Consider the following 20,763-nt stretch of genomic DNA (forward strand, 5'->3'; position numbering starts at 1 on the left):
AGCAGAGGTGAAAGGCTCTGCTGCTCATCCCATCCGAGGACTCCCTTTCCTTTATTTACCATTCAGCACAGCAGCTAGGATTTCTTCAAAACACGTGAAGGTTAAGTGTCAAAACAACAGGCCAGCCCATTCTGCACCCTATAGCTGCAGCTGTGGTTTTGTGAGCAAATCCTTAAGTGCACGTTGCCATTGCAATGGCATTGATCTGCTTTTGGACTTGACTAGTCAGCAGAGGGCCCTTCAACCCTTTCCTGGCCATGAGGAATCCGACAAACAAATCCATCAAAGCTGAGCTAAGTTGATTGGGATGCCACTGTTTTTTTTTGTTTGTTTTGTTTTTTTTTTTTTTTGTTTTTTTTTTCCTTTGGGTTGTTTCATCTTTGCAAGTTCTGCCTTGGGACTATGTGAGCCAGTAACATCTTTGTTAGTGTACTGGGATGGAGCTAATTATCAGTAGGCACAAATGATATTTTGAATGTGATTATCTGTAGTTTAACCTGTCCTGCCAGTTGTGATGGACCTGCCATTAATTTCTGCCTTTTTCCCCCCCTTTTTTGCCAACGTTAAGTGGCTAAAAGCCAAGGTAAGAAGTGTTATTTCTCCTTTGACCCACAGTGCCTCATGTGACTGATAGTAGAGGCTGCAGAGCCATTAAAACCGAAAACTAGCGCGCTCTTACGCTCTCCTCTGCTTTCCATAGGATATTTAGATTAAACGTGCTGTACTTGATTTTTGTTTTATTTACAGCGATTAGCGTGTGTCAATCTATCTGTGATACATTGACATCTGCATTCACACATAGATACATTAATTTCTCTAACACGTGTAGTGCTTTGCTCTGAATTCAGTAGCTGCCTTGATTCCCTCCACTTACATTTTTATTTTTTTTTTTTGCAGGAGATTTCCCAGACAACCTGAATGACTCTGCTAGTCAAATAGCAGGGGCAAACTGAGCAATTCTGGGCCCATGCTGACTGTGTTGTACCGTCAGCGTTAAAGTTTGGGTTAAATTATTAACACTGAAACCGGGATGAACAGAAATGTGGCTTCTCCCTAAAGAAAAGAGAGATAAGAGATTTGTGCATGAACCCGTCAACTGCCTAGCTTTCTGATGTCTGTTGTAAATTAATAGCAAAAATAACATTAAGCTTGTATTTAGACTCGTATATACTGGTATCTGTCTTGTGTGTAGCTAAAAACTTGCTGTTTGACAGCTGTCTGGGAATTCTCACTTCATATTCTTACACTTTAAAAAAACAAAAAACAAAAAACTGTCAATAATAGAGCTGCTCCGTTATAAAAATAAAATCATGTTTTCCCTTATTTCAGCATGGAAATAACCAGCCTGCAAGAACTGGCACCTTGTCAAGAACAAATCCGCCTACACAAAAACCACCAAGTCCTCCCATGTCAGGCCGGGGAACTCTGGGGTAAGAATGAAAGCTGCTTGGTGCCTCCTGCGTAATAGATAGTTTTAATTGTGCCCGTGGTGGGGTTTTGTTAAATAGGTGGAATGGATGGTGGTTCTGATTGCCTTCAGCAAATAACGCAATTGCTTTTTTTTGTATAAACCCTTTCAGCTGCACTGCCTCTTATTTTCGTAGTGACCTTTCGAAAGAGCCACTTTTCATGAGGGAGAGGATTTATTACAGATATGGGTGAATGAGAAGACTGTTGTTATTCCTGAATTTTGGACAGAAATCTCTGGTGACATGAGAGAATATCAATAAGGTTTTAACTTCAGTGGGGGAAGGACTTCATTGTTGAAGGTCTTTGTCTGCTTGTTTCTCAATATTACAGAGATAAGAAGTGGCTGTTGATGCCCTATTTGTTAAATTATCTCAGCAAAATTCATGGCATTGTTAACACACAGACAACACTGATTCTCAGTGGCTGGTGAATTTTTATTTGCATGCTTAAACGAGGAAAGATGCTGCTTTCCCCAAGTCCCCCTGTGACTTCAGTTCCCTACCGTAGCATCAATTTCACTGCCGTGGACCTGTGGGGAGGGAAATCTGCTTATCATCGTGTGCCAGCAAGTAGTTGTTGCTAGGGACCGAAGCATTAATACCTGAAAAGCTCAGAGCATGTGCCACGCCGTTCTGTATGCCCATCTTCCAGAAGCCATCCGAAGCAAGATCTACCTATTTGTCCCTCTCAGCATTTCCCTGATGCTGTGGGAGACTGAGGCGCTGCAAAGCTGGCTGGTGTGGTTGTATTGGCTTCAGGTAGGTTGTCTGGAAGAAGTGGGGAGCTGGAAACATGAGGAATAATGAGACAGAACAGGAGCAGCGGTCGAGGAAAATCAGGAGCAGCAACTGCTTTTGTCAAAGACTTAGTGATTTTTAATCCTGATTTGCTGCTTTGCTGCTTCAAGATGGCTGTGTTTATTGTGTATTCTACAGAGAAATTACCCTAGGGGTTTCCTCGGCATGTTTTGTGAAAATTCCCATTGCTCGAGGGCACGCAATCAGTATTCCAATTGTCTCTCTTATCCCGGCTGAGAGAGAGTTGTTTATCAGCCCCGGGAAGCTGGGGAAGGCTTTCATGTCCTCTTGGACGCTGGGAGTGAAGCAGCGGCGCTGATGCACTGGTGAGCTGCCTCGTTCCTGCTCCCCCGAACGAGCCGGAGCTGTTTGGTTGCCTCCGCTGCTGCCTGATAAGGATTAATCAGCTGAACGTCATTTCCAGATGAGCTTGACGAGAGGCAGCAGTTGGCTGAGGGGGAGGAATAATGTGGGCTCGTACAGCGATTCCTATCTGCCCTTCTTGTTCAGGAAGCTCTTGTCTTGAGCAGCCGCGCTCTGCCAAGGCACGAAATATCATCGGCATGACTGGTTCCCCTAACATATGCAGGAAAAATCGCTAGAAACCGCAAGGATGCTGCTCCTCTCCCTTTGATCCGCAAAACCAGAGATAAGCGTGTAAAATCAGAACAAGCTTGGTGTCTAACACGGGCCTTTGAGTATGTGCTGCCTATTGTACAGCTTGTCCCTCCAAGGCAGGGCTGTCCAAAGGAGGGCTGTGGGGAGTGAGGGGAGCCCTGCTCGCAGGTCTGAGCTGCAAAATAAAAGGAATGGCAGCAGGGGGGTCTTCATCGGAGCTGCTCAGGCTGGAAATCCACCGGGGGACAAAACGAGTGGAGCTGGATGGAGGGAGTAGGTGCAGTTGCACCGTGAGGGACCTAGAGCAGAGCACGGCCCTGGGCTGCCTTCAGCTCCCTGGTGGCAAGAATTAGGGGACGGTGAGGTGGGCAGCTGTGGGCTGTGCGGGGACAGGGCTGTTGTCCTCCCCCATGTAAAGCAGACAGAGAAACAAAGGCAAGGATTGGACTCAGGAGGCAGAAAGAAATTATTTTTTGCTTCTCTGGTGCTTGGGAGTTTGAGTCCTTCAATGAAGTTGAGAAGAGCAAGGAGGAACTGAAGCTTGGCTGAACTGGAGGACGTAGCAGGGGGTTGCTTTTGATAGGATATTTAAATCCGATTGGCAAAACAAATAGTGCCGAGGGGCTGCATTTCCTATTGCCAGTGCATTTCCACTGACAACACTTTAAAACATTAGTTTTCAAAGCTGTTTTTGTTGGAAGCACATTGAAAATCTTCCGTGCTTACCATTTGATTTGGTGGCATTTAGAGCTCTATCTCTTACAGCTGGAATACGAAATTTATTTTTCCCATGGCTGATCTCTTTTGGCAGCTCTATAGGTGGTAGCAGTCTGCGTATCAAACTCATCTGCAGTTCTTTGTATAGACAAACTAATTTACAAACACCATAGCTTGTGCAAACAGTGATGATGTTTCCGTTTTTCTATTTAGAGAGGTTTTAATAATAAAACTTTGTAGTTAAAATTTAGTGCTGTTTTGTTCCGTATTGTGAAAAGGAAGTGGATACATTCCTTAAAACACTGTGAAGCCATGGCACTCAGCAGCTCGGTCATAACCAGTAAGCGAAGAAACGATTAAATGCCAGTAGTTTACTATTTTTGTTTTTGCTTAGCTGGTGCTTTGCCAAATCCTGTGTCTTGCGAGGGATCTCTCAGTTGCTAGCGCGAACCGAGGAGCTCTGCAGTTGAGCACAATACACAGGCTGTTCCTGAGGCAGCGACGGGTCGGGTAAACAGATCTGGAAAGATCTGTGTTATATTCCTGACTTGATGCAGCCTGTTACGTGACCTTGGAAGTCTCCGAGCTTCACTTTCTTTGTCTGTAAGATGGAGACAATGAAGCTGATCTGCGAAGCACTTAAAGATCTGCTGAAGTGATATGCTTGATTAGAGCATGAAACAATGCTGCTAGGAAAAGCCCTGGTGATTGCAAATGTAACTTGGTCTGCGAATCTTTCAGACTTGCTCCTGTCTTAATGAGTGGAATACCTTTTAGCCAAGAATGCTTTTAGGACAGTTACGCATTTGGAGGGGAGGAAGAGAAAGAGGACGTTGTTACCATGGAAGAAGTGGTCACATGCAGTGGATTAAAAGATAACCCTGGAATAGTATGCAGGTGTAACTATTGTATGGTATGTAGATAACGAAGAGATTTTTGGTGTTAAATTTAGCTTAGGCTTCTTAAATCAGTTTATGTGCTCTAGGCCAACTTGTGTGGAGCTTTCTACTCAAGAGCACTATAGAGAGTAGAAGGTGATTTCACCCCAGCTCTCCCTGGTGGGATTTGTTTAATATGCTGTAATGCGGGTCGCTGTGCAGTGGTCTCACATGGAAACTGAAGGAAACAAATGGCATCGGTACTTCATGCATTTATCCTTTTGCTCTTCTGATCATTTATCTTTGTCTTCAAATCTTTTTCCTTGACCAGACGAAATACTCCTTACAAAACCCTGGAGCCGGTCAAACCGCCAACAGTTCCTAATGATTACATGACCAGTCCTGCCAGACTGGGCAGCCAGCACAGCCCGGGAAGGACAGCTTCCTTGAACCAGAGACCAAGAACACACAGGTAGAGCACTTTTTTCCTCACTCAGACTCTTTCCTGCCTGGCATGCTGCTGCTTACTGAAGTCACAGAAAAGCTTTGAACTTCTGTGCTCTTGTTTTTTTTTGTTTGTTTGTTTGTTTGTTTTTTTGTTTTTTGTTTTTTGTTTTTTGTTAAAAGGCAAAAGGTGAGTTATTCTACCACTCTGTTAATGCACAGAACTTCACCATAGTTATTGTTTGACTTCTCTAACACACAGAAACATCTTTGCGCTTTATTGAAGCCTCATTATATCTAACAACATAATTCCGTAAGCACAGACCTCATTTGTTTTGTTCGGTGTTATTTTTTCCCCCAAATAAGCAAAACTTCAAAATTTATGCAGTTGAGAAGTGCAGTGATGATGGTTCCTACTGGGTTAAATAAAAAGGTACATTGTTAATCTTAACCCAAATATAGTTAAGCTTTATAGAATATCTTTTTTTATTGTTGTTTTCAAGACCACTAATTGCAAAGAGAAGTTTCTCTTGATTAGAAATGCTGTGATGAAGATAGTCAGAAAGAGCTGATTGCTTTCTTTTGGCTAAAACTTAAATGCTTGTAATCAGTGCTAGCATGATAGAAGTAGAAAATTAACCTTACTAGCAGGTATTGGCATTAGCCAGTTGTTTCCACATACTTAAGGGCTTTGAAAGAGCAGTGTGTTTCGGGATGAGAAAGGTGTTCATGTGTACCTTGTTCTTTTCTTTTTTAATATGTAAATTTCTTCTCAAATTGCAAGGCTGGATTTTTCTCCAAGCCTCTGGAGCAAGTTTGGTTTCTTCAATTTGATTGTATCAGAGGCTTCAAACTGCAGGGAAAAAGCAGATAAAAGAGTTCAGTGTAGTTAAAAATAAGACAGTAGTTCTTTTCAGACAGCTTCTTCCCTATTTATTTATTTTTTAACTCCCAGTAGGCAATTAAACACAGGAGGTCTCTAATTGAGGGGTTGAGAGAGAATTTTGGACACAGTTGTTCATGAAATAGTATCAGAATTAAATGACAACTAAATCAGGTTGCAGTGAAGATCTTGTTAATCTGTTTAGTTGGCTACTGTGAATGCTCCCTACTCTTGTCTCACAAGATCTTTTTTTATGTAGACTGCAGTTAGAAATTCAGCCGCAACCATGGTGACAAGATCAAGGTCCTCAGCAGACAGAACACTGATTTTGAAGGAATTATCTTGGCTTCCATTTCAGATCACTGCTTTTCTTTTTGTAACGGTGTTATTTTCTTCAGATATATTTGAATGATTTGTTCTTGGCGCTTGACAGCATTGATTTGTAGCTACTCAGGAGTTTTAAATAAACTATAGAATCACTGAGTACTCCTTAATTAGCATGAATGGGTTAAAGTGGTGTTTTGGCTTAAAGGCATATCGACTACTTAGTTTTCTTTGTATTATCCATTTAATCCGTGTAGATTCAAGCCTTGGCCTAAGGAATGTTCATGGATAAGAATAAGGAGAGCTTCCATCTGAGCCTCGATTGATTCCTTTTCGGCTCCCTCAATGAAAAGAGATGATGCAGCCTCTGAAAGATGTGCAGAAACATTATTCAGTTGTTCACTAGAAATATGTTCTGTACAAATCTCTATTGCTGGCCTTGAATTTGAATATCATATATGCAGTACTAAGACAAATTACCACCTGGCTGTACTGTTACCTTACAGACTATCTCAGAAACAAACGTTTCGTACATAAAAAGTATGTGCACGTGTATGTGAAAAAGTATATTGGCTATACAGAAAATTATTTCCTGTCTGCTCAGCTTGGTTTATTGTGGCTGATTTCAGTTAAAAAGTTCTTATTTTCAAGCGCTATTCTGAGCAGAGGAAAGATTCTTTCAGCTGATAGTGTAACTAATTTTAAAAAATTATTTACAGTTTAGGCTTGAACTCTTCCAGCCCCAGCTTAATACTTCTAATTAATACAAGGCCCTTGAACTATTCCTGCAGTTGTTACTCCATTGCCTAGAACTAGTATGGTTGCTTACCTTTTTATTTCTGAAATCATTTAATTAGACATTTTATGCGTAGTGATGTTTATCAGCTTAGCTAATTCCGTTTATTAGGAGTGCAATGCATCCTGACTTGATTAGCTGTATGAGATTGTAGGTGGAGACAGTTTTTTTTTTTAAAGTGGATTTTTCAAGTCTCTAATTGAGTTAGGCCAGCGTAGTTCACACAAGGAACGTGACTGTTGATAATTGTAGGAATGCTGTGCTAATACTCAATGTTCCTCTGTTTTACAGCGGTAGTAGTGGAGGAAGTGGCAGTCGAGAGAACAGTGGAAGCAGCAGTATTGGCATTCCCATTGCCGTGCCTACACCTTCACCGCCAACCATTGGACCAGGTATGAGGGGCTCTTCTTCTCATGTTAGCTTTAGGCTGTAATGACAGTCATGTGTTTGCAGAGGGATTTTTTTCTGAACACAATGGAGGAGAAACTGTCCGGAAGCACAGTCATAGTCAGAAAATCACTTATGAGTGCTGAGGGACATCTAAAGTTTTAATTCTTTACCAGAAGTACTTACAGAACAATCACTCATGGAATAACAGATGCTTAAAACACCTTTGTCTGTCCATGTTTTGACAAGACAATCGTGGGACAGGGGACAGTAAAGGGGAAGAGCATGATGTTTTAAAGCTTCAGTACATTTTCAAGGGCCATGCCTACAAGTAGGCGTTTCTGAGTGTCCTGAGAAGCAGCAGCAACTGTCAGTACATATTTGATGGGAAATCTTTTTTTCCAAAATAGTCTACTAATTTACCATCTGCCAATGATTTTCTGTGTGTGTTCTTAATTAAATAAAAGTCTTTACCTCAAATAAAAACCAGAAGATGACCTACAAAAAATTGCCAGTGGTAGAATTCAGACTCATCCACCAGTGTCATTTATTCTGTTACAGTCTGGAGTTGCTAAGCTATGAGGGGGATCATTGTGAGAGGCAGGAGAACAAGTGTTATACTCGAGGACAGCAATAAAAGAGAACCATGAAGGATCTGTCATCACCAAAAACATGTCCTCCTGTTTTTAATAATGATGAATTGTGTGATTGTGTAGCATCCTTCTTTATTAGTAGACTGCAGGATTATCTTGATAATAAACCAACTCTGACACTTGCTTACATTTGTGTCTTTGTAAGCACATAAAATTAATTTGTACAGGAAAATAGCGGAATTTTGGTGCAATGTATTTATGCGATTGCACCTCTTAAATCATTGTTCCTTGGTTGCAAGTCTTCAATTTTTTATGCACATGTAGGCTTTCCTTTCTTTTTCCCAGGTGTTTCTGACCCTGCAGTGGTACAAATAGGCATGAATCTTACTATCATCTGTCATCCCATTGAAATCAATGGGAATAAAGATCTGCAGATACAGAACCCTGTGTAGGATCGGGGCCTGAGCTATTATCAGTTGATTCAAGTTGAATTTTTGTATTTGTTTGGGAAGCCTATCATGTGCCCATGCTTTCTTATTTGCTTTTTTAATATATGGCCTAATTGGGAATATAAACTATTTTATTAGCACACATTTCTGTTCCTCCTCCTCCTGGAGCCCCGCCAGCACCACCACTGCCACCACCTCTCCCGATGGGCAGTCTGATAGGTGAGACTTGTGTCAATGCTGAAGTGATTGCAGTCGTGCTGCATAATCAATAATCATCTCTTCCTAATGGACTTAGCGAAGCTGTTTTTTCGTTTGTAGTGGGTGCTGTATGATTTTAGTACACAAATCAATTCTGGGGTGATTTTTTTTTTATTTAAACAATCTAATCTTCACTAATTTCCCGTGGTTAAAGCCTCTGAAGGTAAACGCACAAGGTATGGGGGAGGTTGCTAGTTGCTTGTAATCTCTGTTCCCAATAAAGCTGAGATCTAATTAGTCCGATCTATAATAATTCCAAATCAGCTTGAATGTTGGTATTCTGCTGTATCACTCTTGCAGTTGAAAATAAGCCACTATGGTTGCACTCTCACTTAAAAAATGGAAGCTGATGTGCGATGTATGTGATCTATCTTGTGGGAATAAGGTGATTGAAAGGCAGTAGTGTCTGTCACAGTGGCTTGGGTTTGATGCTGTGCTGCAGCAGGCAGATGCCAAACTGGAAGACTTGTGGATACAAGCTGACAGTTCTTGAAAAATTACCTCAAACATTACATACAGCTATTAGGAATGGATTTAAAAGTAGTAAGTATAAAAAGACAGACACCACCACCCCTTTCCTATCACAGGCTGATGGCAAAATTCATTGATCTTGCTAAGAGACGAGCTTTGGAGGCTTTGACCCACATAACCTGTTACACTTTCTCTTACCGGAGTGTTTAAGTGAAAGTGACTGTGGATGGCACTACAGGACTGCAAACTTCTGGTCACACACAGTTTGTGTGTGTACATGTGTGTGTATGCATTCCTGTATATATTTTTATATGGTTATATAAGATATATACGTATGCATTTAAAAGCACAGAACATTCTACTGCAAAACAATTCTTGCACTGAAACATTGCAAAGTTGTGCATTGAATCCATGTGACCTCAACGTGTGAGATTGATTAGTTTGCAAGGTTTGATTCTTTCATTTGTCAGAGGTTAATGCAAAAAGAGCGCTTAAATTGTTTTTATTAATGTTGAATTTTGTGCAGCAAGCATGTGGAAGGTAAAAATGGGTGTTCATCTTGACGAGTGAGTGACATGTCTTTCTGTCAGCCTGCACTGGTGACTGATCTGGTAGAAGTATAAATTCTGTGAATACAAAACCACAAGTAGCAAACATGATTGGCAAACATGCCAAGTGTCTGAAGCTCATGTCATTTAATTTACTGTTTAGTTAGAGCAATTTTTGATATTAGATTGGAGACAAGTTCTGGTTCACAATGGAAAACGTTTGCTTTGAGCAGAATGTGGATTTTTTTGCGTGTGCTTTTTAATAAAGGGTATTGCATGTAGAATTATTGAGATATGCTTACCAGTTGGAAGCTGGCTCAACTTCCCAGTCCCACCCAGTCTGTCAAAGTAGTTTTCCCAGCATTTCTCAAATGCCCTTTATATCAATGCTATTTTATGTCCTGTGTGTTTTTTCTCATTATTGATTATAACAGGGGTGTTTGTTTTCTATTAATCTCTTGGTACTGCCTTAAGTTATTGGTGGTCTGTAATCAAGTGATTCCCATGTTCTGGGCTTTTTCTATTTTCTGCATTCTGCCCCAAGTAATGCTCTGCTTAAGTCTTCTCCTCGGTTCCTCTGGCTAATGCTTTTCAGCTGCTCCGGGTTCAGCTCCTGGTTCCCAGTATGGCACAATGACCAGGCAAATCTCGCGACACAACTCTACCACTTCTTCAGCATCTTCTGGTGGATACAGACGGAATCCTTCTGTGACTGCCCCATTTTCTGCTCAACCTCATGTTAATGGCGGGCCTCTTTATTCTCAAAATTCAAGTAAGCTTCTGAGCTCTGAAATCACAAACTGTTTTGAGCAAAATGATTGTAAAAGCATGCATGACATTTTAACGTATTTGTGAAGAGCATCAATAAGATTATTGCTTTCTTTCCTAAAATAGAAGGAAAAACAAACAAGAAAAACCCTTTTTAAGTTGTAAAGTGATTGCACTGAATGCAATTACACTGTTTTTCCCCTGAGTTGTTTGCTGTTACTCATGGCAAGAAATTATTATGATTGCCTATCTAATTATAGGCACATTATACTTAGTATTTCAGGTGTGCTTGGGGAACATAAACTAAAATCAGATTTTTTTTCAGGAGACCTAATGTGTTTGTAGCACACTCCCTCCACTACTGGGCTAGTGGCAAGAGAGTGCTGTCAGAGCACAGCGCCCCTATGACAAGCTTTTCCCATTACATAGTTTCTCCCTGTCTCTGTCTCATTCCCAAATCCTATTCCTGATTCCAAGTTTCTCCTTTGTTCTTCATTTGAAACTTTACTGTTAAAGAAAGGACAGAAGAGTTCAGCCTCTTTTCTTTTCAGCAGACAACTCCTCTGTGCTTCCACACGACTAGAATAGGTGAGGATGGATGAGGGATGGGATGCAGTGGAGCTAGTTTTGGGATTAAAACTGAGCTAGGTTTAGTCACTAACATTCTGCCTAACCACCTAGCAAGGCAAGCAAGGTTGACTGCAGAAAGCTCTGCAAAAATAAGGATCTAATAGAATGATCTTGGTGGAAAGCTAGGTTTAGATCAGGAACTTCTGCCTTGCTGCTTCACAAGGAAGAACTCCAGCAAGGATAATTTTGACCAAATATACGTAGAGGAGTGATAGGACTCCAGTGGCTTCTGGTGGTGTGCCAACTCCTTAAACTTCAAAGTGATGTTTCATTAAAACAAAATGTAGATGTTCAGGCTAAAGCTCACTACAGATGAGTGCTGGTTGTTAGTATATTTACTCTTAAGGAAAGAATAGATAGGGAATGTTTGAAACACTGAGGTGAAGAGTATTCTCAGAGGTTCACAAGTATTACATTTATCCAAAAACATCTTTGTATGCAGGCACAGTACCTCTCTAGCTTTCTTTCCAATCCTAATTTTCCTGCTACTCTCTCTGACCCACGCTGACCCTTCATTTCCCTCCACACTCCTGTTCCCTGCAATTAATTCACCATAGCAATAGAAACTCCTTCCTGTTCAAACAGTCATATTCTGTTGAACAAACAGGGCATTACTCCTGGAAATAGTTTAGTTGCCTCGAATGCTCTGCACACCACTGTTTCTGAACAGTTGTAGTTTTCCAAAGCAATTTTTTGCTCAAATGCAGGTGCTATTCCTTAGTCTAGCCTCTCTGGTGTTTTCAAAATACTGATTGTCAAGATTTTTTTTTGAACAGTATTTTGATGGGTGTTTTTCTACTTTAAACTATTTTTCTCCATTTCTGTAACTGGTGATTTTTTTTAATGCTACTGTCTTGACATTAAATCTAGGTTCCATGTTTCTTTAAGATTTTACTTCTCATGCTAACAAATATTCTGTTTTTTCTTAGATGTTTACTTCAATTTTGTGAGAAACCTGTTTGTTGTCCCTCTTTTATTGATTGTTTCCCCCACACAGTTGATTTGATTATTGGTTTTGTAATGAACTAAATGCTTTGTTTTTATTCATCAAACATTAATCTTAGTTACGGCTTTATTTAAAACTGTTGCATACTTGGAAGTACAGAACCTCTTTCAAATTTGATTCCAACTGGAGTATACTGCTGAATTCCCACCTTCACAGGAACTTCTCTTTTTCAGTGTAAGAGAAATTCTGGGAAGGGGCATGGTATAAACAAATGCGTTATGTTCTTTTGTTTCTTTTTCTGTTTCCTTTTTTTTTTTTTTTTTTTTTTTGGTTTGTTTGCTTTGTTCTTCCCCCCCTCCTTCACTGGGAGATGTCCCACCAGAGCTGGTACTTTAAATGGCATGTCCTGCCACCACCATGCCTCTTTCCTACTTGCAGAGGAAAGAGTTGAACACCTCAGCTGTCAGCCCAGCACCTCTGAGCACTGGTGCCTGAGTTTCACACCTCATTTCTCGCTGAGGAGGTTCCATACTTCACAGGAGATGAGCTTGTGGCTTCCTGGGCAGCTCTGGGCACCAGTGTAGCCAGTGGTAGCTATTCAAGCCTTTGCCAGATTCTTAAGTTGCTGAGCACCTCTAACCAGAGAAGACTTGATAATTCAAAATAGAGCTCCTGTTTTCCTACCAACAAGCAACGAGGTCCCTTTTCCCATTTTTCCACTGCCCTGCTCGTAAGCCTGAGCAGAGCAAAATGACAGGAGGTGCTCCCTGTGCAGACACGGAGCATTGATGTGACAGCATCGTTGCCTTTGCAAAGCAGTCGTCGTTGCTCTGCGGCAGGGCTGCTTCGCTGCATTTGGTGTAGCTCCCTGCTCTTACGTTAGAGGAGGAGTTGAGCATCCTCTACAGCATCACCTCCTCTTCTGGTAGCACGCTTTTTAAGGAGAACTCCTACGTTTGAGCAGTATGATGGAAAGCCCCGTGTTGTGTGCTCCCCGAGCGAGGCTGAGCAGTCCCCTTGGCACACGCAGCTCCCCGACACGCAGCCTGTGCCCTGCTTTTTGTGCAGATGGGCACGGGCACATTTTGCTTTTCGAGCCACAATTGGCTAGCCACGAATTCAGCCTTGTTGGAAACACAAGCTTGAAGAAGGTTCTTCCGTGTGTGTGTGTTCTTGTTGTTCTTTACATACTTTGTTTTTTTGTGGTCCTCGTTACTGACGGCTGCTTTTGTTTGTTTCCTTTTTTTTTTTTCTTTGTTTCCTTTTTCCCCCGTGTCCGTTGACTTCCCCCGAAATGCTGTGTGCGTTGCTACCAGTTTCTATTGCTCCACCCCCTCCCCCTATGCCTCAGTTGACTCCACAGATACCTCTCACAGGCTTCGTGGCCAGGGTGCAGGAAAACAGTAAGTCTGGACAAGCTGAGCTGTTAAAGGGTAGAGCCTACTTTCTTCTAGCATGCATGGCTGGCAAGTCAGACTGTATTTTGTTTCCTTTTCCAGAAGCTAATACCATCTTGCATTCTAGTGTCGATATGCTATTGGAGCTGAAGGGCACACTCTTCAATATTTTATAACGTGCATGATTATTACTGACCCATTTAAGATCTGAGCTGCAAATTTATCATAGAAATACAGCGTGAAATGCGTGGCATCTGCTTGGTCTGAATATAGAATCGGTTCTTAATTAAAAATATTAATTTCATGTTGATTCATCCTGCCTGAGGCTTCTTCAGTAGGGATAATTGATTAGTTTTCGTTAGAAAGGCTTATGTAGACTGTCAAAATATGCACTGCGTAACCACTGGCTCTGATCCTCCAGTAGTTTTTAGGAACCTACACAGTCAATTGAAAATGTGCAGTCTTATGATCTAATGCCACCACAAAGGAGCTCCTAAGGTATTTCTCCTCTCGTCAGCCTTTGATTCTCCATTTCTTTGTGTCCTCTAGCCAGGTTTCCCTGCAGAGCTTCTTGCAGCATAGCTTTGCCAGTTAGGTTTGTGAAAGAGATGCCTCCTGGCTATGATCTGTGCTGCAAGGTGTTTTCCACTGGTCTCTCTGCTCTTACTGTTTTTGTTTGATTCCTTCCAGGTGACTGCTCTGTCCCGAATGCTAGCACAGGGGTAAAGTCATGCTCCTGCTGTGGGGACATCTCTGTCACAGGAGAATGTTGTAGTTCTATAAACAACAGAGTAAATACAATGTAGATAGGGCATGAAATGAGTATAAAACATACATAATGAGTGCAAAACATTTCTTAAAGTGTTTGGGAACTGTGGCAAAGCCTGCTAGAGCCTCGGAGGCTCTTACTACATAGTGATGCTCCAGCGTGTACTTAGGGGCCCTCAGATGCGATCAGTGCTGCCGTCCAGCTTCCCGTACCAGCTTTTAAGTGCTCATGTTTGAGCATTCCCCTAGAGATAAGAGGCATCTCTATGGTTCCCATTCAAAAAGATGTTTTGGTGTTCTGCCAGGTGAATGCTAAGAATCACGTTGTAGAATAGCATGCCACAAAGATGCGTTGACAAACCGTCCCAAAATGCCAGGCCTAGAGGTAGACTTCCTAAAGATGAAGGTCGCTGAATGTCTTCACTTGCAGATAAACTTGAGAAAATTGGCACCCGCTTCTGAATTGTGCCACGTATCGTCCTCCTGGAGGTAACACAGCACTCGGGAGAGCCGAGGTGAAAGGGACAGACTTACTTGTGTGTGTCACAACAAGAAATAAAGCTGGCTTGGGAACGAGATTGCAGCAAAAATAGCTGAAGCTTGAAATCTGGTCTAGGAATTGTTCCGTTTGTTTTCCTTCTTTAATAGTCCCTTGGGTTGGAAAGTTACCTAATGAGCATAGCTTTGAGCTGCATCTTGGAGGTGGGAGTGCATGTGGCAGTCCAAGCATACACTCAGCAAAACTGGCTGTAGGGGCCGTTGCTGAGTTTTGGCGTTGTGTGCTTCGTCTGCCTCATTTTCTACCAACTGTCTACATGGAGTGGAGTTAGGAGACGTGTGGGTAGGCTTGTCTTTTGTGGGAAAATCATCCTTCCTTATCGTGAAGATCTGTGGGTTTGGAAAGCAACACCCCCCACTACGTGGAAGTCTTTCAGATTTCTTCTAGGGCAGATGGATTAGAAAACACGCCAGGCCTATTCCTTTTTTCCTGCGCCCTGTGCCCAACCTGTGGGTATCTCCTTCAGAGAGGATTTCTGGTGTGCCCAGAGACCTCTGATCGGATGTAGACTGCTGCACTGTCACGTTCACACCCAGTCCTTTAAAGAGGACCCTGCTGGTACCCACTTAAAGAACAGGAATGTGAGCACATACAAGAGAAGATGTTTCAATTTGGAGCTGTATAAATACTGGTCCAGTTACCCTTTCTCATTTAGAGTGGATTTCTGTGTGTTTTTTTTTTTTTTCTCCCTGTTTTTTTTTTTTTTTTTTTCTTCCCCCTCCTAGGAAAATTAATGCTATTCTAGATTCTGCCTGTTTTATGTTCAGAGCCAGGAAATGTCTAGGTTAAAATCCCAGAGGTGGGGATTTGTCCACGGGGTGGTACTTGTCTAATTTTCTGTTCCATTTTCTCCCCTTGTTTTAATGTGAAGTTAAATCGTTTTATGTTTCCCGTGAAGCACGCAGTTTCAGCACTGCATCTCGGTTAGGGTCTATCAGTGTTGGCACTTCCACACTTGCATTTCCTCCCCTCTTTTGTTCTTCTCAAATAAGCAACTCGTTGTTGAATAAATACAACTTTTTGCATTCATTGAGGTAAGGATTTCCCAGCATCCCAAAGGAGCGTTGCCTCAATGCTCTCTTTTCCTGGCTGCAGATGAAAATTCAGGGTAGAAATACATTTTGTGAGAGATGTGCCGAGAAGACTGCACAGCCCCGGCCCCTTTATAAATCGTGTTGTCGTGTGTCTGTGGTGGATTAATGAAGCCTGCCTGTGAGTGCTGCTCAGTAACGCAGGCAAGACACAGCATTCAGCTGGCCGGAGACTCTGTTAGTCTGTCTCCAGGCGACACAAATGGGGCTCTGTATGGCCGAGGGATCCCTGACACAGTGGCAGGCAGCCTGCTGATGCGGGGCTGTGGGCTGCATGGCCCAGCTGGTCACGTTGCAGATTTGCTGGGCCTGCAGGTGAGGAAGAGCAGCAGCTCCCCAAGGGGGGACAGCGCAGGCTGGGTGCCAGGGCTGCCCTGCTGCTGCCCCAGCAGCTCCTGGCCCTTGCAGAGAGGGATTTGGCTTCCCCTGTACCAGCACGGCCGGGATGTGGCAGCGGAGCTCAAGCCCCTCATGAGGGGCACGTGGCTGAAGCCCAAAGGTTGAGCACTGCTGGAGCAGCGGCCAGGCAGATGTAAAGAGCATTAAAGCAAAGAAACCCTGGTAATTACAAACCCTTGTAATTCTCAGTGCTGCTGTAACTAGCAATAAGTGGACCTCCACTCAGTGCTGTGGTGTTGATTCCTTGCAGGTCAGCTTAGCTTCCCTAAAATTAGCGGCGTGGTTGGGAGCACGCGCCCAGCCTGTGGAGCACATGCCCTGCTCCCTCAGTCAAACCTTCAAGAGCAAGGGTGTTCACCCTGTGTCTGTGTTCAATGTGCAGGCTCACAGATTGCTCATAATTAAATCTGTCTTCCTGTATAAAAAGCCATGTTCGGTGACAGTAACTTCTTGTTGGTAACTTCTGGTTTCGTGGTGCTCACACCTAGGTAGATGTGTAGTGAGCAGTGCGAGGAATGACTCGATGGCTCGCATCTGAGTCCTCTCCCTCTCCCTTTTGCTGCCAGCTGCTGGGAACTGAAAATTAATTTGATGAGCTAATTTGAAGAGTGCTTTGTACCAGAATGCCTTTCTCCTTTTTCCCTTTCCCAAAGCAACTTGTAATTGTGCTGATTGGAGAATCTCAGGGCAGGGATTTGACATTTTAGATTACACACTTCATTCCTTGAGCAGTTTCCCCCCCAGAACAGCAGCTGCCTGTTGTAGTTTTCCATCTATGAGATGAATCCTGGATGTGTGCATGTGCACAAGCTAGTCTGGAAGCTAAGGATCTGTACAGAGCTTTCCTTCTGCAGTATTATTTGGCTTTCTCTTACCTGGTTAGATCTCAAACTCTGCTCTCTTCCCAGTTTCGTGATCTGCACCAGATCTTTTTGCCCCCTGAAGGCTAGCTCTGCGAGAGAAGGAATCCAAGGCAGTAGTGTTTGGAAACAAATGAAAATGTTTGTCTAGGCAAAGGATTTGTTGAAAAATTGAGCTGCTGGTGCAGTCCAGAGGCCTGTTGCTGCCTGGCTCAGAGGGTGCCGCTCGGAGTCCTCCCATAGCTGCTGCCGCTAGCCCTCAGCGCGGGGACGTCGGGGCAGGAAGCTTTCCTCTCTGCTGGTGGTCAGCTTACGCCCTGCAGCATGTGCTTCGACTCTAGTAGCATTTATACCTAGATCTGACCACTAATACCAAATGTAGCTGTATGTCATAGCTTTTAATACGGAGCCTCTGTTTCTAATCAGTGCATGGGATCATAGTGCATGCTGTGTGTGTTGTCGTCCCCACCCCTTTTATTTACAGTGCTACAGCCTCAGGTTGGTTTGTGCCTGCACGCTGGTTTTGATTAAAAAAATCACGATTTCCCAACGTTTCCAGTTGCTGATAGCCCGACTCCTCCCCCCCCACCGCCCCCCGACGAGATGCCGATGTTCGATGACTCTCCTCCTCCTCCGCCACCACCCCCTGTGGATTACGAGGACGAGGAGGCTGCTGTTGTGCAGTACAGCGATCCCTACGCGGATGGAGATCCTGCCTGGGCGCCTAAAAACTATATAGAGAAAGGTAAGAAGTGTGGCAACTCCGTGTTACTGCAGTGCTGGAGGATTAACGGGGTCTGAAGAGGATGAAGGACTTAGCTTGGGTCTGGTGAAAACAACTATTTTCCCTGCTAAGTTGGAACTCCAGCCGTTCTTTTCGTAGTTTGTCAGTGGCTACACCTGATGTGATAAAATATAATCCTTCTTTAGAAGGATTATGAAATACCTTCAAGCATTCTAGAATGAAGGGATTAAAAAAAAAAAAACACACAGTTATGAGAAGCAGATGTGAATCGGCTTTTCATTTTTTTTTCATCCTTGCCGAGCTGCTGGATTGTGTCTGAAGCTACCTCAGGATTGCTGGGCAATCATCTAGAAAGTGTTGCAGAAATGCCAGGAAGTCTCAGTCCTGTCAAACCAGAGAGCTGGCCAGAGTGGATCAGTGGACGTTTTGCTCTGAAATGCAGTGGGGCTTCCATGGGGACTTGCAGTGAGCCTGGATCAGCAGACTGTAACTATGCTGAGACCCAAACTCCTGCAGTAAATGCTTCATCCCATGAATAACTGAGGTGCTGATTTCCTGCCTGTAGAGCTGTCTGTGTTAGGACAGTGCCCAGTTTGTCAACAGCAGTGTGACAAGCTTTCTCAGGACCTGGCTAGCACTGCAGAGTGTATGGAAGGGGACGTCTGCAAGACCTGTCACGGCTGCAGCCACAGAGCTGCTCTGCTCCACTTTGCCTGCTGGCTGTGCTCCGTGCAGGGCATCCTCATGGGGTGAAAATAACTGACACGCTGCACCATTACTTGCTAGGCATTAAGGTATTGGGTTTCTGAGATTTTGTTTCTGAGATTATTTTACCTACGTATAATATAGTAGGTTCTTGGAATCTGTACAACCGACTGCATAAATTCATACCAACTGTTTTAGAGGGTGCGGCTGTGCTGTCCACAGCTTGTGTATTCGTGGTGGTATTTTTTAATTCCAGTGCTAGGGGTGGCAACATTGCCTTTCCTTAGGGAGATCTCTGCTTTGTTAGTTGACACAGTAAGCGGGAGGTTAAGAGTAATGCATTTACCAGGCAGGTACCATAATATAGTGGATGTTGCTGTAAATTCACTTGCACTTTTTTCCTGCAGTAACTTCAACACTTGCGCTCATTGCAGCCCTTTAGAAGAAATGCCAAAACTTCCCATCACATAGAAACTCTGTAGAAAAGACAGGAAATCATTCACTTCTGTAGAGGGGCCTTAAGCAGCTCTGTTTACAAAATCAGGCATTGCAGCACTCACTGCATAGTTGCAGGGGCCATTGTGTAAAAAAATTTCCTATAGGTCCCTTTTTATAGAGTGGTGGGGTTTTTTTTAGGCTTTCCTAGTCAAGAGATCCCTGTGCAGGGATCTGTATGCTCTTGAGGTACTCTGACCAGAAATTACTGCCACCTTAGAGGACCACCTATTTCATAGTTTTGAATTTAAGAGTCCGTATGCACTCTTCTGCTGGGTCCCAGCCAACTGCACCTCTCCACACCAGAAGGTTTACTGAGTATTCAGTGCAGTCACCGCCCACTTACTGGTAGCCAGTACTGCGAGAAGAGGGAAATGTCACTTTGTGTACTGGATGTTGATCAGGAAAACCCTGTGAATTCAGAATGGAAAGCCCCAGGATGGCAAACTGGTCTTTTCAAAATACAATTGTACTTCAAAAGAATTTCCGACTGGCGCTGTTGGCGTGATGCTAAACTTTTCCTCTGTTCACTCCGCAGTTGTTGCTATATATGACTATACAAAGGACAAAGACGATGAGCTGTCGTTTATGGAGGGTGCAATCATTTATGTGATAAAGAAGAACGATGACGGCTGGTATGAAGGAGTTTGCAATCGAGTAACTGGCTTGTTTCCTGGGAATTACGTCGAATCAATCATGCACTATGCCGATTAAAATCCTTTGCTTTTCAAAGTTGGGTCTTGTATTCAGTCATACCATGATTATTTACAAGGGGTAACTAAAAGCTAACAGAATTGTCTTAATATACTTTCAGAAAATGTGCCCATTTCTTCAGGCCATACTGTTTTAATGGTATGATTGAATGTCCATCTCTCTAAGTCTCTGGAGACGGTATGTCTTAACCTGATGGCAATTTGTAAAACAAGCAACTGTCTATAACTGGTTATACTTATTTACTTATGCATTGTTAATTTTATGACCAGCCTAAATATTCTGGGGAAGTAGGGTATAATATTTAATGAACCATGATTCAGATTGTGCCATTACATTTTTCAGTACAGCATGGTAACTAACACTACGTTAGACTAACATATTAAAATCTGGATGAGAAGTTTAATGTTAGTGCTGGTCATATTACTTTTTGTTTAGACTCTTTGCTCATTCTTGAACTATATTTGTTTAAAGCATGCATACAAACTTATGTATTGAAATATACTTTTTTAAAAATCCAAGATGCTTCCAATTGTTGTAATCTTTACCTGGAGTATTCTCACTAAAGTCTATTATAATGAGTTGTTTGGGTCTAAGGTGTCCATGTGAATCAAAAAATGGGTGGTCTTATGTATGTGTAATTTGTACCCAAGTTTTTTTAATGAGTAAATTTACATTATGACTTTTTCCATTCATAAATATATAAGTGAACCAAAGGTCTTGTCCATTACTTTGTTGGTTGGCTTGGCAAAGAAGTTTGGAATGCTAACGTAGCAAAACCATGGCTGTGTTATCCCAGGCAATGTACTAAAAAGCAAATGTTTGTAACATGACTTTATCACTGACAGAGGGCAAATAAATTAGATATGAAACCTGAATTACACATTATACAAACTCCTAAAAGTTCTTTTCTTCCAAAATAAATTTTAGCAAAGATTCTTGGTTGAATCTAGTTACCAAGGTGCAGTAATTTGGACATTATCTGTGACTGACATTTCTCAGTAGAAAGTGTATCTGGTCTTGGTTGCGTGCCCAGCTGAGCAGAGAGGGAGGCTG

The 20,763-nt window shown here is 42.6% G+C and overlaps 1 protein-coding gene across 12 annotated transcripts in view; it reads left to right on the plus strand.

Moving 5' to 3' along the window:
- ABI1 (abl interactor 1) overlaps positions 1-20,601 on the plus strand; it is a 76,827-nt gene extending 56,226 nt beyond the window's left edge. Inside the window, exons 4-12 of one of the 12 annotated variants that reach the window (XM_084510690.1) lie at positions 569-583; positions 1,330-1,430; positions 4,812-4,952; positions 7,219-7,319; positions 8,495-8,575; positions 10,229-10,405; positions 13,294-13,380; positions 17,611-17,796; positions 19,535-20,601. In XM_084510690.1, coding sequence (XP_084366816.1) covers positions 569-583; positions 1,330-1,430; positions 4,812-4,952; positions 7,219-7,319; positions 8,495-8,575; positions 10,229-10,405; positions 13,294-13,380; positions 17,611-17,796; positions 19,535-19,710 — 1,065 coding nt within the window. In that variant the 3' untranslated portion in view covers positions 19,711-20,601. The remainder of the gene's footprint in view (positions 1-568; positions 584-1,329; positions 1,431-4,811; positions 4,953-7,218; positions 7,320-8,494; positions 8,576-10,228; positions 10,406-13,293; positions 13,381-17,610; positions 17,797-19,534) is intronic. The other 11 variants (XM_084510695.1, XM_084510694.1, XM_084510697.1 and 8 more) reach the window with 11 other exon arrangements.
- Positions 20,602-20,763: the final 162 nt, after the last annotated feature.

This window comes from Aythya ferina (genome assembly GCF_964211825.1).
Source record: "Aythya ferina genome assembly, chromosome: 2".
Classification (NCBI taxonomy): Eukaryota; Metazoa; Chordata; class Aves; order Anseriformes; family Anatidae; genus Aythya; species Aythya ferina.